Source organism: Hyperolius riggenbachi, chromosome 1, assembly GCF_040937935.1.
Source record: "Hyperolius riggenbachi isolate aHypRig1 chromosome 1, aHypRig1.pri, whole genome shotgun sequence".
Taxonomy (NCBI): domain Eukaryota; kingdom Metazoa; phylum Chordata; class Amphibia; order Anura; family Hyperoliidae; genus Hyperolius; species Hyperolius riggenbachi.
Window position 1 is genome coordinate 519,433,438 of NC_090646.1, and position 23,456 is coordinate 519,456,893.

The 23,456-nt window shown below is 42.1% G+C and overlaps 1 protein-coding gene across 4 annotated transcripts in view; it reads left to right on the top strand.

Moving 5' to 3' along the window:
- Window positions 1-23,456, top strand: part of IFT81 (intraflagellar transport 81) — a 191,389-nt gene that overhangs the window by 138,888 nt on the left and 29,045 nt on the right. For all 4 annotated transcript variants that reach the window (XM_068245244.1, XM_068245251.1, XM_068245265.1 and 1 more), the window contains exons 16-17: window positions 2,516-2,587; window positions 2,663-2,748. In XM_068245244.1, coding sequence (XP_068101345.1) covers window positions 2,516-2,587; window positions 2,663-2,748 — 158 coding nt within the window. The remainder of the gene's footprint in view (window positions 1-2,515; window positions 2,588-2,662; window positions 2,749-23,456) is intronic.

A 23,456-nucleotide genomic window follows, 5' to 3' on the forward strand; every position in this document is an offset into this window, starting at 1 on the left:
TGGAAGAAGATTTAATGTGCAGTAATTCACAGCAGCCAACCAGGGGTCACCTCCAGAAGTGCAGTGAGGGATGATTTCAGACACAGTAGGGAAGATATTTCAATTTCCCAAACAGATATGCTCTGCAGTATAAATCACTTTATTTTTCTGGCACAGAACAGCTTGATAAAAGTCCCCTGGTGAGATCTGCACGTTACAGTTTGTCTCTTGCTCATGCTGACAGACATGGGGCTGGAGTCTGGTCCAGGTGCTAAAAACACGTATCAAGCAAGTAAACTGTCACCTTGCAAGGCACATAGTTTAACAACTAATTCAGTTGTCAAGTTAATGCTTGCGATGACTGCAAATTCTAACTCACTGTATGCATTAAAATAATTGTCTTGTTTGTGAAAAGGCTGCTTTTTGGTGTATTGGAGATTTCTGTAACATTTGCTGAGCTTTCCTTAGCACCAAACATCAATTATTACATACTGCGTTACCATCACTTTCAGGGCTTTGGAATTTGTATGTTTAAAAAAAAATCCAAATGTTCCCAGCTTCTTTTTATTTTTCTATTCTAAAATAAATAACAAAAGATCAGACCAAATATAGAAGCTTTACAAACTTTGTCCTAATCCACGTGGTCCCTTGAAATGGAAAGTGCTCTACAAGAGGTGGGAACAAGTCCTCTCGAAAAAGACACCCTTTTCTATCCAAGGACAAGGGTTTCATCAGCTTCTTGGTGCCCAGGGTAGCAATATAATCTGTAGGTGACTTATGGTGCAATCTGGAATCACTCTTTAACAAGAAGTCTACCAGATGGCTTCCATCTTCAGGCATACTGACTGATTATAGCCCTTACACATTCTCACAAAGAGTTAACAACAAAAAGAAAAGCACTCCACATATACAACTTTATATCCTACACAGTAATCTTCAACTTTCTTTACATTAGGTCCCAATCCTAATCCTTAGTGGTCTTCTTGTAATCTTGTTTGTTTGTCCCCCCCCCCCCCCCCCCAGTAAATTCCAGTAAGTCGGCTCATTGGCCTGTAGATCTGGACTAATAAGCAAATCAGGGGACCAGTGAGAAGCATCTGTGATGGCAAATTAAAAGATACTTTATGCTGGAATTCCTCTTTACACACTGCTGCTATACTGAACCAACAGGGAACCCAAGCAAATGCATATTTGAATCTCCTGCCAATGACTTCTATTTCTCAATTGAACTGTCGATTGAATAACTTCTGAATAACCAACTCAGGGTGGATTCACATAGGTTCAGATTAATGGACCTCCTGCATCAGATTTAAAGATGCTTTTGCCAGGACTCATTTCACTTGCATATTAAAGGGAACTTCCGCATTTAACCACAAACCCCCACCCTAAGAGTCTATTATTACTGGGCACTGAAGAGGAGATGAACCACCTGTCCTTGACAATGGGGGGGGGGGGGGAGTTGTCCCATTTCTGCAGAGCAGCCTCCATGTCAAATTACTTTATGGCTTGCTATTGTTCAGGGGACAGGAACCCACACTAGTCAGCTCAGCTGTTCTGGCAATGCCAGCTCATGTAAAGAAGAAGAGTTGAAATGAAGCTTGACACAAAAAACGTTCATTTCCTACAAGTTGACTTTTTTGTAGGACTAGGAAAGGTAATTTTAGCCCCTTTTTAAAATGTATCTTACTAATTAAAGGGGAACTTCAGCCTAAAAAAAACATACTGTCATTAGGTTACATTAGTTACGGTATGTTAATTAAAATAGATAGGTAATATAATCTCTTACCCACCCTGTTTTAAAAGAACAGGCAAATGTTTGTGATTTCATGGGACAGCCATCTTTTTTGTTGAAAGGAGGTGACAGGGAGTATGAGACACAGCTCCAACTATCCTGTGTCTTGATCATCCCTCCCAATTGTGCGTGTTAGGCTTCAAATCTCAAATTCAAAATTTAAAAAAATACATTTGCGCCAAAACAGCAGAAGGAGAACAACAACATCAGAAATCCCATCATGCTTTGCACAGCATCAGGGGAAAAATGCCCGGGCTGATTTCTTTGATGAGGCGGAGCTTAACTTTTCTGAAGCTGAGGCTTTGGTAAGAAAAACAAAGTTCTGATGCTGTGAAACTGTTAAAGAAACACCAAGTCTTTTCAGTGCTTCTGCGTAGATTTTTAGTCTGGAGGTTCACTTGAAGAATAAGTGAGCACAGTTCAGCTCTTGCCAAGGTGCTCTATGTTGCCCTCCATCCTCCCTATACTTCATGTTTCACAGCGGAAGATCTATCTATGCAACAGGAAGTATTATTAATTTCACCTACAGAGCTTGACTTTGATTTACTTCACCATGTTTCTTCTGGTCATGTGATTAGATTTTCAAAACTAGATCTTAGCTGCATAGATCTATTCTCATGCAAAAAGGTAATATCTGAGCACTCTGATCACTAAGCTGAAACTAGCTTGTGTTTTTAGATTTGGAACTGAGGATGAGCTTTAAGTATTTTTATGTCTAACGTATATTATTAATCTGTATTTCAGGATGTTCGAGGTCTTCAGGATGAGTGCAGTCAAGCAGAGAATCAGTATCATTATCTGGACTTAATGAAAAAGGTTAGAAAGCCTCTGCTAGTAAAATCTTGTTTACAGTGCCATGAGCAGACATAGTTACCCTGCTTTGTGTATTAGATTGCAGAAGTACAGTTACAGCGTGCTGCAAATGAGATGAAAGCCTATGTCTCTCCAGATCCTCAGGAAAGGAAGAAAGCTCTCAGGTATGTATATTAAATCTTATTCATGTTTTGCTTTATGATAGATTAGCATTAATGCCTGGAAAATGTATACATGGATAGAATACTCATGTGCTAGGATAGTGTTTTCTTTATATATTTAATTAAAATTTTGTAGCATTGAACTATAAATATTTACTGTGATCTACTTCCTTTGTATTGGTTACATCCATCTGCAATAATGACATCCTTCGCAGTTGTTCCATAAAAGAGCAGCACTAAATAAGATCCAGCATGGAGGATACCATCATAAATTTATGAAATTAAAACAGAGGATGTTTTGCATACAGCAGGAAAGCAGTATTAGTTTGGTTGATTAAATAGATTTTCTTTGGTTACCTTCCTTCCTTTTCTTAATGAGTCTGAGATCTTAAAGAGAAAACATTGGTCCTTGTAATATTTTAATATTACATATTAATTTTATATTAATATTACCAACAGATGACAGACAGCTAAACTGCTGTTCCAAATCCAGTCAAGATACATCAAAAGTAACCAGTTTAAAGATATTTTGCATCTTTTTGATTGCTGAGTGTGTATTTGAGCTGTATAAGTGGTGCACATGAGGTAATAAGTCATTCAAATGCAGCCCATGTGGTGAGCGCTGGCTTTATTCTCTGCTGTCCAGTTTAAAGATATGCTGCAGTCCACCAAACAGTGATGAGTCACTCCAAATAGAGTTGTGTGTGTATAGCAGAACTCACGGAGAACCATGTGATCAGTTTAATCACGTGATGGATTTGTAAAGCTCTGACTTGCTGTGATCACGTCCTGTTTAAGGCGTCAGAGCAAACAGAAGCATCATGTGAAAAAATCAGAATGAGGGCCCTTACATGCTAAATTAAAAAAAGATGTTCCAGTGAGACTGCAATGCAATTGTGATTTCAGACAGGGGAATAAAAACACCGGAAAGATTTGAAAATGGGAGATCACAAGGAAATCACATAGCATCACATTTGCTATGCGATTTTCTTGCTCTGCAGTTGATTTAATGCAAACCCAGGAAAAATGCTGCATTTACCACATTTGCGTTTGGGTGAAAATCTAATCGCACGAGTGTGAAACGGGCAATACATTTACTACATTAATTACGGTGCCCTTGCTATCACCAAACTGCGTGCACTTCAAAAACCTGGTTGAAGCGTATGCAGTGTAAACAGACCCCAATAATTCTATCACCTGATCATACTGGTGATGGGAGAACAGTTGTGGTGGTGGTGAATTAAAGTTCCCTCCATTTATACTCAGGTTAACCATTTTACCATTTCCCTAAGGTAGAATTGGGGGGCTCTATTTATAGTCTATTTATGTTTAAGTATATTTGTCTTGTGATAGGGCAGAAAACAACCCAAAGGCCTGGAGATCTTCCCCTGAGGGAAACTGGGGCAGGTGTCCAGGTTCTGAGATGACAGCCCATCACGGATACTAACCTGCTCATTTTAGATTAAACTAAAAGAGAATAGAAACCAGACTGTAGCAAGAACATTTGGCCCGCAACAGAGAATTAGAATAGGTTTTTGGAATGTGAGAATTTTGGCAAAGACTACTGGGCTTGAACAAGTGTCAAAGGAAATGTTAACATACAGACTTGATATTTTAAAACTCGGTGAGGTCAGTAGGTTGGATTTTGGGGAGTCACAAACATTGGATGACCTTACTTTTTTGTACTAGGTAAAGTCTAAGGAAATACACAATGCAGAGATAGGGTAGTATTAACGTTAAGAAGATAACTAAACAGAAGCCAAAGCCTCAATGATTAGCACCCCATATCTGGGAGGTTGCTAATCGAAAAATCAGGGCTGGATTTACCATAAGGCACTGTAGGCATGTGCCTACAGGCGCCTGATGATGGAAAGGTGGCTCCCTCCCCTCCCAGAGTGCCTCCCTCCCTCCCTAGTCCTGATGAGAATGTAAATGAGGTTACTCGCCCTGCTTTTGGCATTCCACGGACGAGATCACCCTTAAGTCAGGGGCACCTCTAGCTACGTAATATTGAGGTTCCTCTAGCTACCTAATACTTGGGGGCACCTCTAGCTTCTTAATATTGAGTGTACTTCTGGCTACCTAATACTAAGTAGTACCTGTAGCTTCCTATGACGGCCAAGTAAATTAAGGGAGAAGTGACAGTTGGGTCAGCTGGCACACTTGCGGTGCGGTTCGGCTGGGGTTTGTGGGTTCATGGAGGGCGAATTTTAAGGTGCCAGGACATCAGTGCCTACAGGCTCCTGTGAGGTAAATCTGGGCCTGCAGAAAAATATTACAGTGGTTCAGTGTTATGGACCCACCAAAACACATTTTATTTGTTAGAAGACCTCTGGTATTTTAAAATTGCAAAGCAGTGCTGGAACCACAATTGGGTTGCCTGAACAGATGAACTGGAAACTTTCCTCACTGTTCATATAACAGATAATACATGATTCAGTTTCTATATACCAGATTATAAACCCTGGTAGGGATTTTGCTGCCAGGGTTTATTTGGGCTTTGAATTATTTAGTGACCTATTTATAAAGGCTGTACATGTAATTGCTGGGAATTTTTCATTTAAAGATGCCTTAAAGTGTACCAGAGACCATTAACAATAAAAGTTTTATACATACATGGGTTTTCCTCCAGCCCCATCCGCACAGATCGCTCCCCCAACGCCGTCCTCGGCCTTCTCCAGCTCCGGTACTGGGTCCCGTAACTTCAGCCAGTCACGGCCAGTCTGCGCAAGAGAAGTGCGCCCTCTACGCATCTCTCCGGCCGCATGGGAGCACACCGTGCGGATGGGGCTGGAGGAAGCCCCAGGTATGTATAAAACTTTTATTGTCAATGGTCTCTGGTTTCTTTGACGTTATGAGCTATGTACAAATGTAAAAGCTGGTCTTTTTTTACCCAAATTTCTGTCTTTTTATATATACAGTATATTAAAGGGAACCCGATGTGAGAGGGATATGGTAACTAACATATTTATTTCTTGCAGATTGCCAGGCTGCACTGCTGCTCCTCTCCCTCTAATACATTTAGCCATAGACCCTGAACAAGCATGCAGCAGATCAGTTGTCTCTGACAAAAATCTGACAAGATTAGCTGCATGCTGGTTTCAAGTCTGTGATTCAGACACCACTGACCAGAAAGATCAGCAGGATTGCCAGGCAATTGGTATTGTTTAAAAGGAAATAAATATGGCAGCCTCCATATGTCCAAGAAGAACAGAGTGAGATTTTCCTAAAAAGGTTTCCAAGAACAGACCTAGATATACAAGAGGTGTGTCTGATTTGGCCAGTGAGTGTTAGTTGTGATACAAGTGCAAGCACAGCACGCGATCCAGTTCACTTATGATCACCTAACAGACAATTTCAAGCAGGTATTACAATTAAAATTGATACATTCTCTTACATGACTTCAAACTTTCCATTATAAAAATGCATCCATCATGTGCGCACTGACAATCTGTTAACTGTGTATTTTGGTATCTAAATTTAGAACATTTTTGAATCTATGAGGCATTCTTTCCACGGTCAGAATTATAAATAGTAATACAAGAAATCTAAATAATACCACAGCACATTGTCCCAACGGCTTCACCTGCAGTCACGTTCTACAGCACAGATCTGCGTGCTTTATTGTATATAGACTTTGAAGACGTGAGTGGGCTGTAGAAATATAGTGTATATGATATATAAATGTAATTCACCAGTGCTATTCATCTGCATGCAACTTGCTCAAGACATAAAATCTAATACAGTGGGGAAAAGGGTTTTGGTATTAGTAACCATTAAGATTTCAATTTAGGCCTAAAGCATACAAGCTGGTGGGGGATATGGAGAGCTGGCTCATTCTAACAATGGAGCAGCACATCTTTGCATTGCTGGAAATACCATACCTGCAAATCGCAGTTTATTTGGATGCTTTGGCTCTGGTGACCATAGTGCAGAGCAATGAAATGCCCATGTCACTTAGGCCTAACAATGCTTATTAGGAAATCAAAGCTACATCTTCAAGGGATTGTTTTCATTCAAGATCATTTCATACAGAAAACTTTAAAACAAGGGTGAATCCAAAGAGGCAGATATATCAACACAAGTACACAGACAACTGGGTCAATAGTGGTGCAGAAGTGGAGCTTTATATCATGTACTAGTAGATCTAAGCCCGTTAAAATAACATGCTCTAGGTCTCCCTCACAAACCCCCTCTCAACCCTGTGACCACCGCTGCATGTCAGCGCACACATCCGCCCGAGCACATGCCCCCTGGCCCTGTCCTCCTCCTGTCCCAATGGCTGTCCGTGCTACACAGTACTGTGCGTACCTTACTTGGGGGTCCCTGTCACTTCCTAACCTGGGGGGCGCCTGTCACTACCTAAACTAGGGGGCACCTGTCACTACCTAAACTATCCAGGCCAGCCAGCCCAGAATCACTATCAAAAAGGCCACAGCATCACCACCAGTCAGGCCAGCATTTACTTCAACCTGCCAAGCATAGCCCAGCATCACTGTCAGCCAGGTCACAGCATCACTGCCTGCCAACACGGCCACAGCATCACCGCCAGCCAGCCCGGCTGCAGCATCACCGCCAGCCTGGCCACAGCATCACCACAAGGCCTTTCAGCCCACACATCATCCCCAGTCCAGCCAAAAACAGTATTGCCAGGCCAGCCAGGCACAGCAGCCAGTAGAGGAGAATTGAGAAGCCAGGTGAGAGGTGTCTACCATATTAAGGGGGCATTCTGCCTATTTATGTGAAATGCTGTCTATTTATGTGTCTCATGACTGCTGAATTTGTCTTGTTCAGGGCCTCATGATTTTTTGGAGGCCCTCAAGATTGAATGTGTCTTGTTGGGAGCCTCATGATTTGTTGGGGGCCTCATGATTGCTGAAGTTGTCTTGTTGGGGGCCTCATGATTTGTTTGGGGCCTCATGATTTGTTGGGGGCCTCATGATTGCTGAATTTGTCATGTTGGGGCCCTCATGATTGCTGAATTTGTCTTGATGTGGGCCTCATGATTGCTGAATTTGTCTTGTTGGGGGTCGCATGATTGCTAACTGCGAGACTATGGGAAAAGCTGAATCATCATCATATGAGACAATAGCATTAAACCTACTTTTTTAGCTTTTTAAAAAAGAAAATAAAACTGGAAGGTTCTAAAAAAAAAAAAAATGGATGAAATTGTTTATCTTCACCATTTACTTTTAACTTGGATTTTCCATCATGTTCATGTTCGAGTTAAAACGTTTGTATTTAGTTTGTATTTAGTTTAAATTGCTGTTCCCACTTGGCGATAGATAGATAGATAGATAGATAGATAGATAGATAGATAGGTGACATTCGGGCTGCAGTTTGGGCACTCAGCCTCCAAAAGGTTCACCACCACTGTCCTAATCTAATGTCCCACATTGCTAAGTTCATGTAAATTTGTCTCCAGTCATGGCCACACCCACATTCTGGTCCACGGCCACACCCATTTTTAGCGCGCTGCACAACGTAACCCTCATATTTACCTTCACCGGAATCTTCGGCGCGGCGGGCTGCGCTCGTCGCACCACTTCTTCCCCGCCTTTGTGAACCCCCCCTGGAAATTTTTCTGCGGACGCCCATGGGTATGCAGGTGACGGTTTCTGTCTGGGTCGGGACTGGGTTGGACTGGGTCAGACTATACCATAACCCTCACTTATAAGTAATTACAGCCATAAAACACTTTCCTGTCAGTAAATGGCTTCTGAGAGCAGGAAAGAGATAAATAGGGTCAATAATTCATAGATTTAAACTCTGGCATACTTCAATGAAGGTGCCATTGAGCACAGACAATGAAACAGTAAAAACTTAACAACTAGTTTTAAAGGGAACCTTAACTGGCGAGCAAAAAAAAATTCACTTACCTGGGGGCTTTCCCAAGCCTCCCGCAGCCGTCCGGTGCCCGCGCCGGTCCTTCGGTGCCCTCCGGTCTCCCTCCGCCGCTAAGTTTCGTTTTCGGACGACTGCCAGTCGTCCTCGGGCCACTTCCGCATTCCTCGTCGTAAACTGCAGTAAAGCGCGCCGCATGACGCGTTTGGCGTCATGCACATGACGCGTTCGGCGTCATGCGGACGCGCTTTACTGCAGTTTACGACGAGGAGTGCGGAAGAGGCCCGAGGACGACTGGCAGTCGTCCGAAAACGAAACTTAGCGGCGGAGGGAGACCGGAGGGCACCGAAGGACCGGCGCGGGCACCGGACGGCTGCGGGAGGCTTGGGAAAGCCTCCAGGTAAGTGAATTTTTTTTTTGCTCGCCAGTTAAGGTTCCCTTTAAATATAAAATAAAACTGTGGGATATCATCTAAAAAAAAAAGTCATTTTAGGAGAAGGAGGATATATGCAATTGTTTTTCTCATCAGTTTATTTTCACCTCGGATGTTCTTTAAATAAATATCACAAGCAGAGGAGAATGTTTGGCCATTGATTTCTATTTCTTTGATAATCCTGTTTGTTTGGTGAGTTTTAGAGTAAAAAACTAAAAACTTAAAGCAAGAAAAAGATTATAAAACATTCCTGCATATTTTAACACTGAAAACCTGAAATGAAAATTAAAAGTCAAAATAAGCATACACAAGTCATACTTACCTCCTGTGTAGTCTATTCCTCAATCTCTTTCTCCTTTCCCACGCCCTGTTTGTCCAATGTGATCAAGGGAATTCTCCATCCTCCATTTTGAAAATGGCCTTTACCCTATAACAGCTTTCTAGTCTGTACACTGTTAAACTGTAACATCGCCCACTTGAGCCATAGGGAAATATGGACTTTACCTGGCACGTCAGTTGTCCTCTCAGCTATAACTGACACTAACTGACAGCAACTGATATATTTCAGTTCTGACAAAATGTCAGAACTGGAAGGGATCATTGTAAGAAGAAAATGGTAAGCTTCTGAGAGGAACTGATAGCAAGGTAACTATGTAATGTTCATTTGGAGTTACCTCGTGTTTATTTTAAATAATTTTACTCAGTTCAGGTTCCCTTTAAGGGGCTGCTTGAAGTATTGTAATAGCTAGGAATTGCATAGCAAACTCTCGATGTGCCATTGCGGCCACTTCACATTAACTTGCATGCTCTCAGTTAATTCCAAATGTCAGCAACAAACATTTTTTAGCATTTCGCAGATTTATGCGAATGAATAAATACCTTGCACCAAGGAGGGTCAAAACAGTCTGAACTGGCTGCCCACATGCTGGCCTACATAACTGTGTGCATTAAAGGTCTCTGAGCACTGTATTCATAAAATATATAAAACAAACCATTCCCTAAGGGAGGTACGTAAATGGTGTGGGCCGTTGGGGCGTGACAGCCATTAATTACCTTTGGGATGCCTGCTCCATTGCCACTGTCTGTATGCGCTCTGCCATCTTCTTCAGCCAGATCCACAGGTGCCATGGATTCAGTGCATGCTGGGAGATGTAGTCCTTCAATGTGAGTACATCTCAAAGCCGGTAATGACAATGGCTTATTGTTCATATTTAGGGTAATTAGATGCTTGCATCATACTCTTGGACAATGTATGCAAAATAAATACCACAGGGCTTATATACAAGGCAAATATACTGGGTAGCAACCCACGGCAAACATCCAGAATGAAGTAACTTTGTACATCAGTGTTGTTCTGTCCCCAGGGTTTGTTATTGATGTGTTTGTTTTTTAATCTGGACTTGCTTTTCCCATAACAACAACCATGTCAACAGTCATATTACTGAAAGTGATAGGCCAGAGGGAGAAAATTCTGGGCATGTATTTGTAAAAGTCTAAACTATTTAACTGGTGTAGTAAGATGAACTATGAACTGATTAAATGTGTTAACCAGGCAGCCAGTCAGAAGGCAATGAAACTAAAATTAATATTTACATATAACTATCCAGACTACTGTAAACAACTTCAGCCACTGGTATGAAATTGGCAGGCAACTTCATAGGCCTTTTAACAGTAACCGTTTAAATACCATTTAGTATTTTCTTCTAAAGTGTAGCTTTGTACTTTTAAATAGAAGTGTACTATAGTAACAAACTTTATAGCCCAAGTTCAGGCACGGGTTTATATGCATTTAATAGAGCATGGTTTTATTTGAATTATGCATAAAAATGTTTTGTAAAAAGTCCCAGTTTTTGTGCAATAAAAGTGGATTAGGCCTGCTGTGTGCGAGTCTACACTTGTCAGCCAATGAGAATCTCTGAACTGGTGGAGCAGATGGTTTCCTTTTTGTTTTGTTTGCAAAATAATAATAATTTAAAAAAAAAACATAACGGGCCCTGCCCTCTGTATTATATTTGTCCCCACTCCCCAGCACAGAAGCTGCTAATGAGCAGAGAGAGACCCTGCAAGCATGTTCCTACATCCATCAAAAATCCCTTCAAATTGCGTGCTCCAATTTCAACCCTAACAAATATACCAAGTACTATGAATTGTATAGCAAATATATGCCTTTAATTGTTAGAAATATTAGCTCATGGATAAATACATGCTTCCCCAATAAATCGGAGCCCAAGGTGCTACCCCTTGAAAACCACGTATGCAAGTTACTGCTATACCACATGCAAGCTTTCAATAGGACATGCCCAGAGGGGTCAATCTAAATACTAATACATAAATCACCAAACTGCATCCTGGGAAAGTAAGCCACTGCAGGCTAACCTCCTAGATGTTAATAAAAGTGCACTTATGTTATAAATATTGATCAAATTGTCCTTATAGCCATGGCTAAAGCTCCATGTAGTTCTCATCTTCCTATATTGTGTATTATCTTTAGCGCTTACTTCCAAATATGTAGCCTGGTATTGGTATACTTGTGTGGGATTTCATGAAACTAATATTGAAAAATGATCAATTTCAATATAATGAAAAGTATTCTCAACAGATTAGGGGCGTGGCCATAGGGGCGGCATGTTCTCCGGCATATGCATGCCTGCACCTCGGAAGGTGGGAGATGGAGGAGGTGTAATAAGGTATGCGGGAGTTCGGGGAGCATGTTGCCCTCTGGCTGTGTTTCATTGATGACATTGTAATGATTTGGAAGGGTGATGAGCCATCCTGCAGGGAAAGCATGTGTTTATTCAAGGGCTTACATTGAAAGCAATAAATGCATACTGTATATTTGCAATACAATTCATTGTAATTGGTATATATGTTCCTACATCCCCCTGTCCCTCATAATGCCTAAAAGTAATCAAGGTACCTACCGCCATAATGCCTATGCTGGTAGGTACCGGAGAATTTTCACTACAGACAGTGTGTAAGGTGCCCACTAATACTATCACCTTACACTCCATGGATTTCTGACAGTACGTGGTCGACAGCGGGGTGCTGAAGCTGTACAGACACATCAGCTACCTCCAGGCTAGCGACACATCTGTTGCTATGGAGTGTGGTGGAGGGAGAACGAGCAGTGAACGATGGAGTGAATTCCCATTGGGAGAACAATGTGATCAGGTAGTGGGGATCGCTAAAGATCTGTTATACCATATCTTTAGCAGACGTTGGATGGCCCCTGTGCACACACTGGATTAAAGAGGAACTGTAACATAAAAATATCCCCTGGGGGGTACTCACCTCGGGTGGGGGAAGCCTCCGGATCCTAATGAGGCTTCCCACGCCGTCCTCCATCCGTCAGGGGTCTCGCTGCAGCCCTCCGTGGAGTCCGGGCAGCGGTGACGTCATTATTTACCTTCCTGGCTCCTGCGCAGGCGCTCTGACGGCTTTCCATTCCGAACTACACGGAAATACCCGATCGCCGTCGGGTCCGCTCTACTGCGCAGGCGCAAGTCTCCTGCGCCTGCGCAGTAGAGCGGACCCGAATGAGATCGGGTATTTCCGTGTAGTTCGGAATGGAAAGCCGCCACAGCGCCCCCGCTGGAGCCAGCAAAGGTAAATATTGAAATGACAGTCGGCACAGTCGCCGGCTGTTCGGAGGGCTGCGGAGAGACCCCCGTGGGACAGAGGACGGCGTGGGAAGCCTCATTAGGATCCGGAGGCTTCCCCCACCCGAGGTGAGTACCCCCCAGGGGATGTTTTTAATGTTACAGAGTCTCTTTAAGTCACGATACTTTGCTGAAGCAGTCTCCGTTGTCTGTTCAAACCAGCGTGTGTACATAGATTAGGAGACAAGAGTTTATGGTGTTATCTGATCACCCTTAAGCCTTATCTACACAGTACAATTTTTCATCAGATTGACTCAGATTGTTTCTGATCAATTTTGCAATAGATTTTGCATTGATAAGTACCCAAAATCTATTGCAAAATCTATCACAATCCTATTGGACCGGTTGGAAATGATCTAATAGATCCATATAATACATCCTATCTGACGGAAAATTGTACCGTGTAGCTGAGGCTTTATGATAGGTCAATCAGATCAGCACTTCTACCCCAGCTAATGAGGGGTCTTCCACCACACTCCTGTGAAATTGAAGTCCATAAACAACGCGTGAGTTATAATTTATCTTCTTAACATTAAAGCGGAATATAACCCTGCATTTCAACTTTGCTCTAAAACATTATTTACAGCATATTATATGCAAAAAGCATTTTTTTTTTTACTAGACCAGCATTGGAAGGGTTAAACACAGAGGTTTTAAGTTCCGTGCAGACATTCAGATAGTTACATTCTATTTTGTTAGTGTGTAACTGTTTATCAATAGATACATCTCTTTGGCTGTCCTCCAAGCTCCTTCTCAGTGAGAGAGATGAGTCATAATAAACACATATTTGTAAACAAAAAGTATCAAACTCAAGTTCGGATTCGTCTGCAGAAATCTCTAGGGACTTTAAAGCCCTGTGTAACCCTTCCAATGCTGGTCTAGTAAAAAAAAAAATGCTGGTTGCATATAATATACTGTAAATAATGTTTTAGAGCAAAGTTGAAATGCAGGGTTATATTCCGCTTTAAATAAAGTCTTCTAGGTTCTTATACATAATCCTCATTTTCATATTCATCATTTTCTTGCTAGAGGTTATCTCTGGCTTGACAAATTTCATCATTTTGCATTTGGCCAGTACTCCTCTGGCTACTTCTTAGGTTTCTTGAAGCCTTTCTCTATGCTTATTGAAGACACACAGCCAGGGGTATCCATCCGCTTCTAATTCCAGTGGGTAGCTGATGTTATCCCTACCTATATTTATGGATGTAGTTTAATAAAGGGGGTAATGGAACGGGGGGGGGGGGGGGTGGAATGCTGCTGAAAGGTGCTCTCTCCTGCTGATAGGGATAGTTGCTAGTAACTAGACTTGAGGGGTTTCTCTATGTTCAGAGGGTCCCGCTGCTCATCGCCAGCCACTGTGGCTGGTGTTTGGGCTAGTAAACTTCAGCGAGGATCAGTGTTTTGTTTCTTAATTTCTTCAGAGCTCGAAATGTTCAGCACATTAATCTGTGTTAACTGAGCACCATCTCACGCATGATATAAATCTTGTGTTCTCTTCATAAATCATGCATGAAAAGGCTTCAGTGAGATGTAATAACCAATGGCAGTTTCTGCTCAGCTTATAGGGGCCATACTGACATTTAGTGCATCCTTCCCTTTTACTTTCAAACCCAATGGTTTTCCACTTTGGTTATATTATTTTCCTCCTGTTCATCAAAACTTCCATTTTCTTGCATAAATATTTATTTCGTTTATGAAGCACAGTATTTCTGAAATTTGCAAACCTCATCATCCTTGTGGATGTGCTGTAAAAGAAGCTCTAATAATGTAAAATTGGTAGTCGGTAGTTATTACATTAGATGTCAATGAGGGGGGAAAGGTTAAGTGAAAGATTTACAGTTCTTTAAGCTCAGTTCTCTATATTAATAGCAGATAATATGAATATCTGGATGGTTAATGGGGATGCTGCTGTGCAGTTTTTTTATGCAAGTTGTAATGGTAAAGTCATACTGCCACTTTTGAACATCTAATACAGTCTGTCTCAACCTTTTTTGCCTTGAGGGACCATTCCAAAAATGTTAAGATCTTGGGGAGCTCCTGCATAAAATGTATATCAATAGCTCACATGATAACCTCAAATGACAAATGCAGCCTGCTCATGCCGTTATTATTATATTGCAAATCCCACATGCAGCCATCACTGCACCCCAAATGACAAAAGCAGTAATCATTATCCCTTATCCAATGGAATGAACTAACAAACAGCTGAGTACAACAATTGCATGCATGTGTTTGTGTGCACATATCATGAGGATTTTGGCACATGTTGACCGTTTAAGTGTTGTTCTGTACAGTAGAGAGTACTGACTCACTGACCTCAATATGATTTTTTTGTTCAGTGTAAACTTACTCCTTTTAAGAGAGCTTCGAGTTATAGATAACCCTTTAGTGTTTAGTGCTTTTCAGGTATAATAGTTTTTAGAATTCCTGGAAAGCAAGATCGAAGTCCAATGAAACACAGACAGTGCATACTGCAGCTCTGACTAGCAAGGTGAGAGTACACTGCACTCTAATTAAACAACATTTGGATATTTAAAAAATGGCAGAGATGAGATCACGAGGAAAGTTTAATTCAGGTTTGGTTTAAGGTGGTCATAGATCAAAGAAGGGAGTTGATTATACAGGTATCATCCATCATCATTCAAACCTGGCATCACAAACTCTACCCCACGAATAAATGTATGCTTAGCTGAGCTTCAGGAGTGGATGAATGATAACTAGCTGAAACTAAATGCTGACAAAACTGAGGTTCTTGTTATCGGAGGTCAGTGCTCAACAGCAAAGCAGCTCCAGTCTCACCCAGCACCACTAAGGATAGGAAACTCAGACCTGAGCAACTCCGACTGTGTGCGCAGCCTGGATGTACTTATTGATGGGGAATTAAGCTTCGGGAAATTAAAGCTAAGCTGATGTGAAACATTCCTTCTTTCACCAAAGGAACATTTTAAAAATGAAACTTCTCATACATCCAGCAGATCTTCCAGCCCTAGTTCATTCCTTCATCACATCATGGCTGGACTACTGCAATGTTCTCTATACAGGCCATACTGATCTGAGACATATCTATGCGCTTTGAGTCCTATGGGAGAAAAGCGCTGTACAAATGGTATTGTATTGAATTGTATTGTATTATTGTATCCACTGACCCATTGATGACCTCCCTTCTGACTTCCACATAAGTAGGAATGCTCATTTGTACAAAGTGCACCCGTCAATACTATTGTAGGGAAGGACATCTCTGCTTTGCAGGGGAGGAGAGCAAAGTGATCAGAAAAGATTGATCAATCTCTCCAATTATCTTCCCATCCTATAATGCCTCTGGTATTCCATGCACACCCACATACTTTAGGTCTGGAATGTACAGACCTAAAGTACTGTACTACCATTATTTTTCCTTCCTGTCGGGAGTTTTTTTTTTTTTCTTCAGTGGTTTCAGTGACCACCACAAGTCTTATCACAGCTGAGGTTGTCGTGATCCAGGAAATTTGGGCACCCGATATCAGCAGAAGTTTTGGCACCCCAATAGGCGCTAAGGGGAAATTTGTGCCTGAGGCGCCCAAAAATTACTGGATTTCTTTGGCGGATCGGCGTGGGGGTGGTAGTCAAGGTTAGCTGTGGGGGCGAGTTTAAGGTTAGCCATGGGAGTAGGTGGTTAAGGTTAGGCATCGGTAAAGGGAGGGTTCAGTGTAAGAAAAGGGTTATTTACAGCTAGTGAAGCTTCACCGAGTGCCCTTTTTTCCTCCGCAACCTTTTTGCTTAAGATGCGTATGCCAATGGTCAGGCAGTGAAGGGAATTCCCAGACAGCAGTAACTATTTGATGAAGATTACAACCTTTTCACATTTTATCCAAAACTAACAAAAACTGTCAGGATTCTTGCCATTGAATTCCTGCTGGTGGCAGCACTGTGGACTTTGCATGGATTTCCGCTGTCCACCAGCAGACATCTCCACTCCTGGCTAGAACACTGCAGTTCTTGGACTGACCTGCAGATGGAACTCTGTGAACATTCCGAACAGCTCCGCTCCCCGCTGAGGCCCCTCTTCAGAGACACAAGCAGGACACTGGCTACACAGCACTTGCGTGTGCTAAATCAAGACGCTGGAATCCTATGCATAAGAGAAGCTGGTCTCCATGGCAACTGACAACAAGTGGTGACCCTGCCTGTGCCAGCTTCTCTGAAGGGAAGCATTTTTTTCATCAGAGCCGTAAGTCATTGTCCTGAGACCTACGGCAGATCAGAGGAGCTGTAACAGCACTAATGTGCAGTTAGACGTTGGGTGAAACCTCTCCCGATACATCAAAGGGGGAGATTACAACTTCAGATGAAACGACTGATAAGGCAGCCTCCTCCTGCAGAATGGAATGTGCTGGTTCAGCGTCGCTTAGCTTTCTCTGGCGACGGGACTCCAGCACTGATTTAGGGTAAAGCAATATTGAAGCAGAGTTTTATTCAGCCACAATACAAGTCTTACACATTGCTACAATTGCACATATTTTATATTAAATGAGAATATAAGAAGAATTTAGCCATAGTGCCCCTTTAATACTGCTTTTGACAGAAGAACTTTGCTAGGTCATTTTGTGCTGATGGCCTTGGCGAATCTGGTCATCTCTAGTCTTGTTTCTTGAACCCTGTTCCCTGCCTTAGTATCTGACTCCTTGGTATCTAACCTACTGCCTGCCTGACTATTCTCATTGCCTACTGTATGTATTACTGTAAATTCTGATTAACGATGTTGGCCTGTCTGACTATTCTCCTGTGTGTTGATTTTGCCAATACATTCCTGTATACAGTATATTGTTCATTACTCTTGCATATTTGCCAGTGTATATATATTGTGTGATCAGTGTTCCTGTGTGTTGCTATCGTATGATTCATGTCCTTGCATAATTGTTAATTTAGTTAGTCAGTTAGAGGGGTACTGGTAGTGTGGTTCGTGTCTGTTACTGATTGTATGATTGCATGTGTATTGTGGTTGTACCTAAATAAACATGTTTTCACCTTCAAATCAAGACTGTGCAGACCTCAGTATTTCCTTGCAAGTGATCTTTTGTTCCTGTATTGTCTTGCTAACGATCTGCATGCGCAGATCCTTACAAAAACATTATAGTTGGATCTGGGCTTTAAAGGGACACTTAAGTCAAACAAAAAAAATGAGTTTTACTCACCTGGGGCTTCCAATAGCTCGCTGCAGCTGTCCGGTGCCCTCGCCATCTCCCTCCGATCCTCCTGGCCCCGCCGGGAGCCACTTCCTGTTTCGGTGACAGGAGCTGACAGGCTGGGGACGCGAGTGATTCTTCGCGTTCCTGGCCACAATAGCGCCATCTATGCTGCTATAGCATATATCATATACCATATAGCAGCATAGAAGGTGCTAATGTGTCTGGGAACGAGAAGAATCACTCGCGTCCCCAGCCTGTCAGCTCCTGTCACAGAAACAGGAAGTGGCTGCTGGCGGGGCCAGGAGGATCGGAGGGAGACAGCGAGGGCATCGGACAGCTGCAGGGGGCTATTGGAAGCCCTAGGTGAGTAAAACTCTTTTTTTTTTTGTTTGACTTAAGTGTCCCTTTGAAGCAATCCCAAACTGAAATTAAACTTCTAAGATAATTAATCATATATGTAATACTAATTGTAAATGGAACATTAGTAACAGAGCTGAGTCTCAAATTTTTATTTTCATTTTCAGGATTTCATTTTTTAGCCTGCATTCTCTTTGTTGAGCTGCCAAGCAAACAGTAGTAATGACCCTCTGAACTTTCCAACACTAAAACTTTATCGTCAGTGTTTTCTCAGGCAGATAAAAGCATATTGCATTCTATTTTTTACTATTCAGGACATTGGGCTAAATTTTCATGGCATTGGACAAGACCATTTGCATACATAACAACTTTTGTTTGTTTAAAAACATTGCTGTACTGAAAAACAGAAAGGGACTCCAGACAATGCCTTATGCTGGGTACACACTATGAATTTTTCCAACATGTCCGATTTGCTTTCCGATTGATTTCCGATCATTTTCCGATCAATTTCCTATTAAAGTGACTGGAAATAATCGATCTGACAGTAAATCAGCCAGAAAACCTCATAGTGTGTACCCAGCATTAGTAAGAGTAGTGCTATATTTACCCATGCCAGGTTTATCTCATCATGTCACTTCAGGTATGCTTTAAATGAAGAACCATCCACTCCCTCCCCCCGAGCCCCCTCCCGCCCTTTTGTAGTTTGTGTTTGATGAAAGTAATGTAATTCTGAAGCCATTCTAATATAAATATGTCCTGTTTAATGAAGATGATGCTGTATTACTAAAGGCTTTTGGTTCCTTTCACTCCAAAGTCTTGCGGTAACCCACCTTTTTTCTACATAAAATGATTTATATTTTTTAATATCTAGTGCACAAACATGTTGAAGTAATTATGTGCAAAAGTATGGTCATTTCACTAAATTGCTTAGTGGACTTGAGTGAACTGCTGCTCAAAAGGGGAGATGACAGAAGGTTGCCATGACAACATCCTACAGAGAAGTTTGCCCACATGAAGACTGCAGATAAAGTTGGCTGTCTTTCAGCGATTCATCGCACATCTTGAAAATGAAGGATGCATTTCACTGTTTCACTTAAAAGCATATAATATGAGTGCTCTGTCAAGCTCTGTATTTCTATCAATTTCCCTTCTTTAAAAAAAAAAAAAAATGTGTGTGTGTGTGTATATATATATATATATATATATATATATATATATATATATATATATTCTGATTCAGTTATTAAGAATTTGTCCCCCATTAGTTGTTGAGTAATGTGCTCCTGGTTACATTTAAGGTGGTCACTAACGATCCAATTTCTACCGAAAAATTCTTCGCTACACCATCAATGAACGGATCTTTGCTTCCTGTCTATCACAACCAACAAAAAAATCCAAATTTTGGTTTGACGAGAATCCAATTTGACAATTTGTTTTATAATGATTTGTGATCGATTGTCCCCATTTTATCGCTAGAAATTGGACTGTTAGTAGCCACCATTAAAATAATGATTACATTGATCAATCCTGTTCTGGTGCCAGAAGACAAAAAGACCTGTAAAGCACAGCACTGGTAAATGTACATTTTGAAGATCTGCTATGCTGTAACACTGTTGTTATTATTATTATTATTATTATTATTATCAATATGATGCAGAAGTACTGTCATCTTCCACAGTGGCTTAGAGAGTCCACAGTCCTGTCACTATTTTTTTGCTCAGAGGAGCTCACAATCTAGTCCCTACAATAGTCATAATATAATGTTTCTTCATTAGTTTAAGGCCAATTTTGTGGATAACCAAGTGATGTATTAGTAGGTATAACGGTTGGGTGTCGCAACTCAGATGTCTGATTATTTAGTGATCTGCAGAATCACCAATAATGCAGACGCTATACCTGATTATGTGTGATCTGCAGAATCACCAATAATACCAGTATAGCAACACAAAGAGCTGAGTGTATAGTGTTTGGTGCAACCGTAACTTTAATAGTTTTATGAAATCCTCACCAGAGGGCTAGTGAGGTACTATCGGTACACTGACCGTGTAATAGAGTACAAACTCCAGCAAGCTGGAGATGCAATACTGCGGAGACCGGATCCCCCGAAGAGCAGGTGATTCGGAGTGTACTGCAGCCGAGTGGTCACCCGAGGAGCTGGTGACTCAGACTGTACTGCAGCCTAGGAGCAGGAGACACAAACAGTACTGCACTAATGATCGCCTGAGAAGCAGGTGATTCAGACTGTACTGCAGCCTAGGAGCAGAAAATACAAACAGTACCGCACTAAAGAATAACTTCACCAGAGGAGCTGGTGAAGCTAGCACCTCACCAGTGGCGAGGGCCCACTGGTGAGTAGAATGGTCTGACAGGCAAGGTTCGGCAACAGAGAGGTAAGTATCGGTACAGAATCGTGAGGCAAAAGAGTAATCGGTAATCAGGCAGAGTGTCAGCAACAGAGAGGTAAGTATCGGTACAGAATCGTGAGGCAAGAGAGTAATCAGTAATCGGGCAGAGGTTCAGCAACTAATAAGGCAGATAGGCAGAAGTATAGAATCAGAAAGCAGGATCAGAGTCAAAGTTAGCTAAGAGTCATACACAGGAAATCAATACAATACAAGCAATATCCTAGTCTAGGTATGAAGTCCTTGGCAGCAACACCTGGGATCTAGTCTAAGGTCAGAGCGCTAACACGCTATGTATTCACGACAGCAGACAGCGCCAGACTGAAGCACGGAGGCTTAAGAAGCAGAGGAGACCTCACTGGCACGCCCACTACTGCCAGCCAATCCGGGGCGCCGTGAGTCTCCTCTGACGTCAGCTGACCAGCAGGTCAGCTGACGAACCTTCTCCCCGCATAAAGGTTCCGTCTGTGCGGGCGCCCGAGCGAGACGGCAACCCCTTCAAAGCACGAACGCTCCGTCCTCGGCGTCCTAGACACCGGAAGGACGGGGAGAGGCACGGGGGCAGCTGCGGCGGCGGTGCTGTTCGCCGCAGCTGCCCCGCTGTTCGTGACAGTAGGCTTTTGGTATGTGGGAAAACACCAGAGGAAAGTCATGCACAGAAAAGGAGAACATTGCTATACCATGACGATGGTCTCTTGGCCGATATTCAAACCTGGGACCCTTGTGCACCAAAACAATAGTACTAGTGGATACTGCCTACCTTAAGGAGGCACTGCCTACCTAACAGGGATGCTGTGTAACTAAAGGAGAAATGTTTAATATGGCGTTTGCAAAACATTTTAGCAGGCCTTATTTGATGCGTAATATGGTGACCATGCAGTTTGGTAATTATTTTTGTCAAGTCATCTAGGGTGCCCTGATGTGGAAAGGTTTGAGAACTACTGGCCTAACACTTGAATTTGTAAGTCATGTGACCTTCTGTGCATTACCTTTGGCATAGTCCCTCTGAACCCTGCAGGCAATGGTCCTTGTGCGTGTGTATGAGGCTCTGCTTTGGGGAGGTTCAGTAGTACAGTATAATTGCGTTATAGTAAATTCTGACATAGTGAACATTCAGGTATAGTAAACTAAAGGTCCAGGTCCCAATCAAGCACTATTACACTGTAAGTATATGGGAGTAGCACTTGATATAGTAAACCATGATATTATAGAACTTCTGTTATAGTAAACCTGTGGTATTTTGTATCCGGCTACAGTAGAAAGAGGGGTGGGCACATGCGTCATATGTTAGTAGGAGACTTATGAGCCATGGTTGGTGGGCGGGCCTGACTGACAGCCACTTCTAGTCTGCTCAGTACCTCCACACAACTCTGGGCCTGTGTGGATTACCTCAAAAGCACCAGCCAGTGAGACCTATGCTTCCTGTGTAAGCTGCTGCCTGATAACTAAGGGCATTGCCCATCATCTGTGACATACTTGTGTATGTCTGCAACATAATGGTATCCTCTAGGCTGCAGAGAACTGTGGACAGAGTAGCACACTATCAGTACTGTACCTGCATTTACTGGGGAGACCTATATTTCCTATGTAAGCTGTTGCATGCTTGTTGCATGCACATGACTGCATATTGAGCACTGTGCATTTTGATTTAGCTGAAGCATTGAAAAAAATTACTCCCAATTATTGAATGAATTAAGATACAGTACTACAGTATATTTTATGTGCTTGAGTATGACAATTTCTGATATAGTAAACTACTTTTCCCGATCCCTTGGAGTTTACTATAAAGGGATTGTACTGTATCCTCAAAATGTTATAATTTACATCAGACCCTTTACAGGTTACCTTTTAAGGTGCATACACACGCCATACTTTAGCAAACGACTGGTCCATCAGACCCTCCCGTCTTATCAGCCTGCCAACAGCGTTTACACACATCCTACTGTCGGCAGAACGTCCGCCCAGCGGGACGGTCTGACAGACACGTCGTTTGCTTAAGTATGACGCGCCTTTACCCTCTAGTACCTATAGCAGTTTTAACAACAGCACAGTTTGACTTTAAAATATAATCTCACCTTCATGTAAAGTTCCCTGCAGATGTTTGTCCAACAGTCCTTGAAAACAAATGGTTTGGATGGTGTACAGCACTTGTTTGGGGGCATGACTCATGTTTCTGATTATGTGATAAACATATCAGATGGTATTAACTGAGAACATGTGCCAAAGCAAATACAGACAACCTGCTGTTACAGCTGCTAAAGTGAAACTCCACTTACATTATAGTACTGTTGTGTTAACACTGAGGGTTTTTCCAATGAGCTGGTCTTTCTGTTTTGTGTAATTTGATTGCATTTTTTAAAATACTTTGTTTAAAAAAAAAAAAAAAAAAAATACACTAGGTGCTGGTGATAGATGTATGTCTGCCTTCAAACTCTTGTAGTCACGTGGAGGAGGGGGAAGGGGTTTGGTTTATGGCTGCAAGATATTTGCCCCTTGGGGGCACTCTGTAATTGTGTCAGCTCCTGGGTCCTGGCTTCTTAAGTGAGAAGTTTAGAATCAGGATAATACCATCTTTTGGCTAACTTAAAAGTGGTACCTTAACCATTTAAGCCTTTTGGACGTAGCTGCTACATCCAAAAGGCTGCTGCTGCATGCTCCCGCGAATGATCGCGCTTACGCCTGCGTTCTCCCGTCCCGCTGCCTATTAGCCTGGAGATCAGTGATTTAGATTAATTGATCTAAGTCCCCGTGTTGCGTCCCCTCTGCACCAAGAAAAAAAAAATCACTGTGGCCAAATAGTAAAACTACATCTACATACTTTTTTTTTTAAATAAATATACATACACTTACA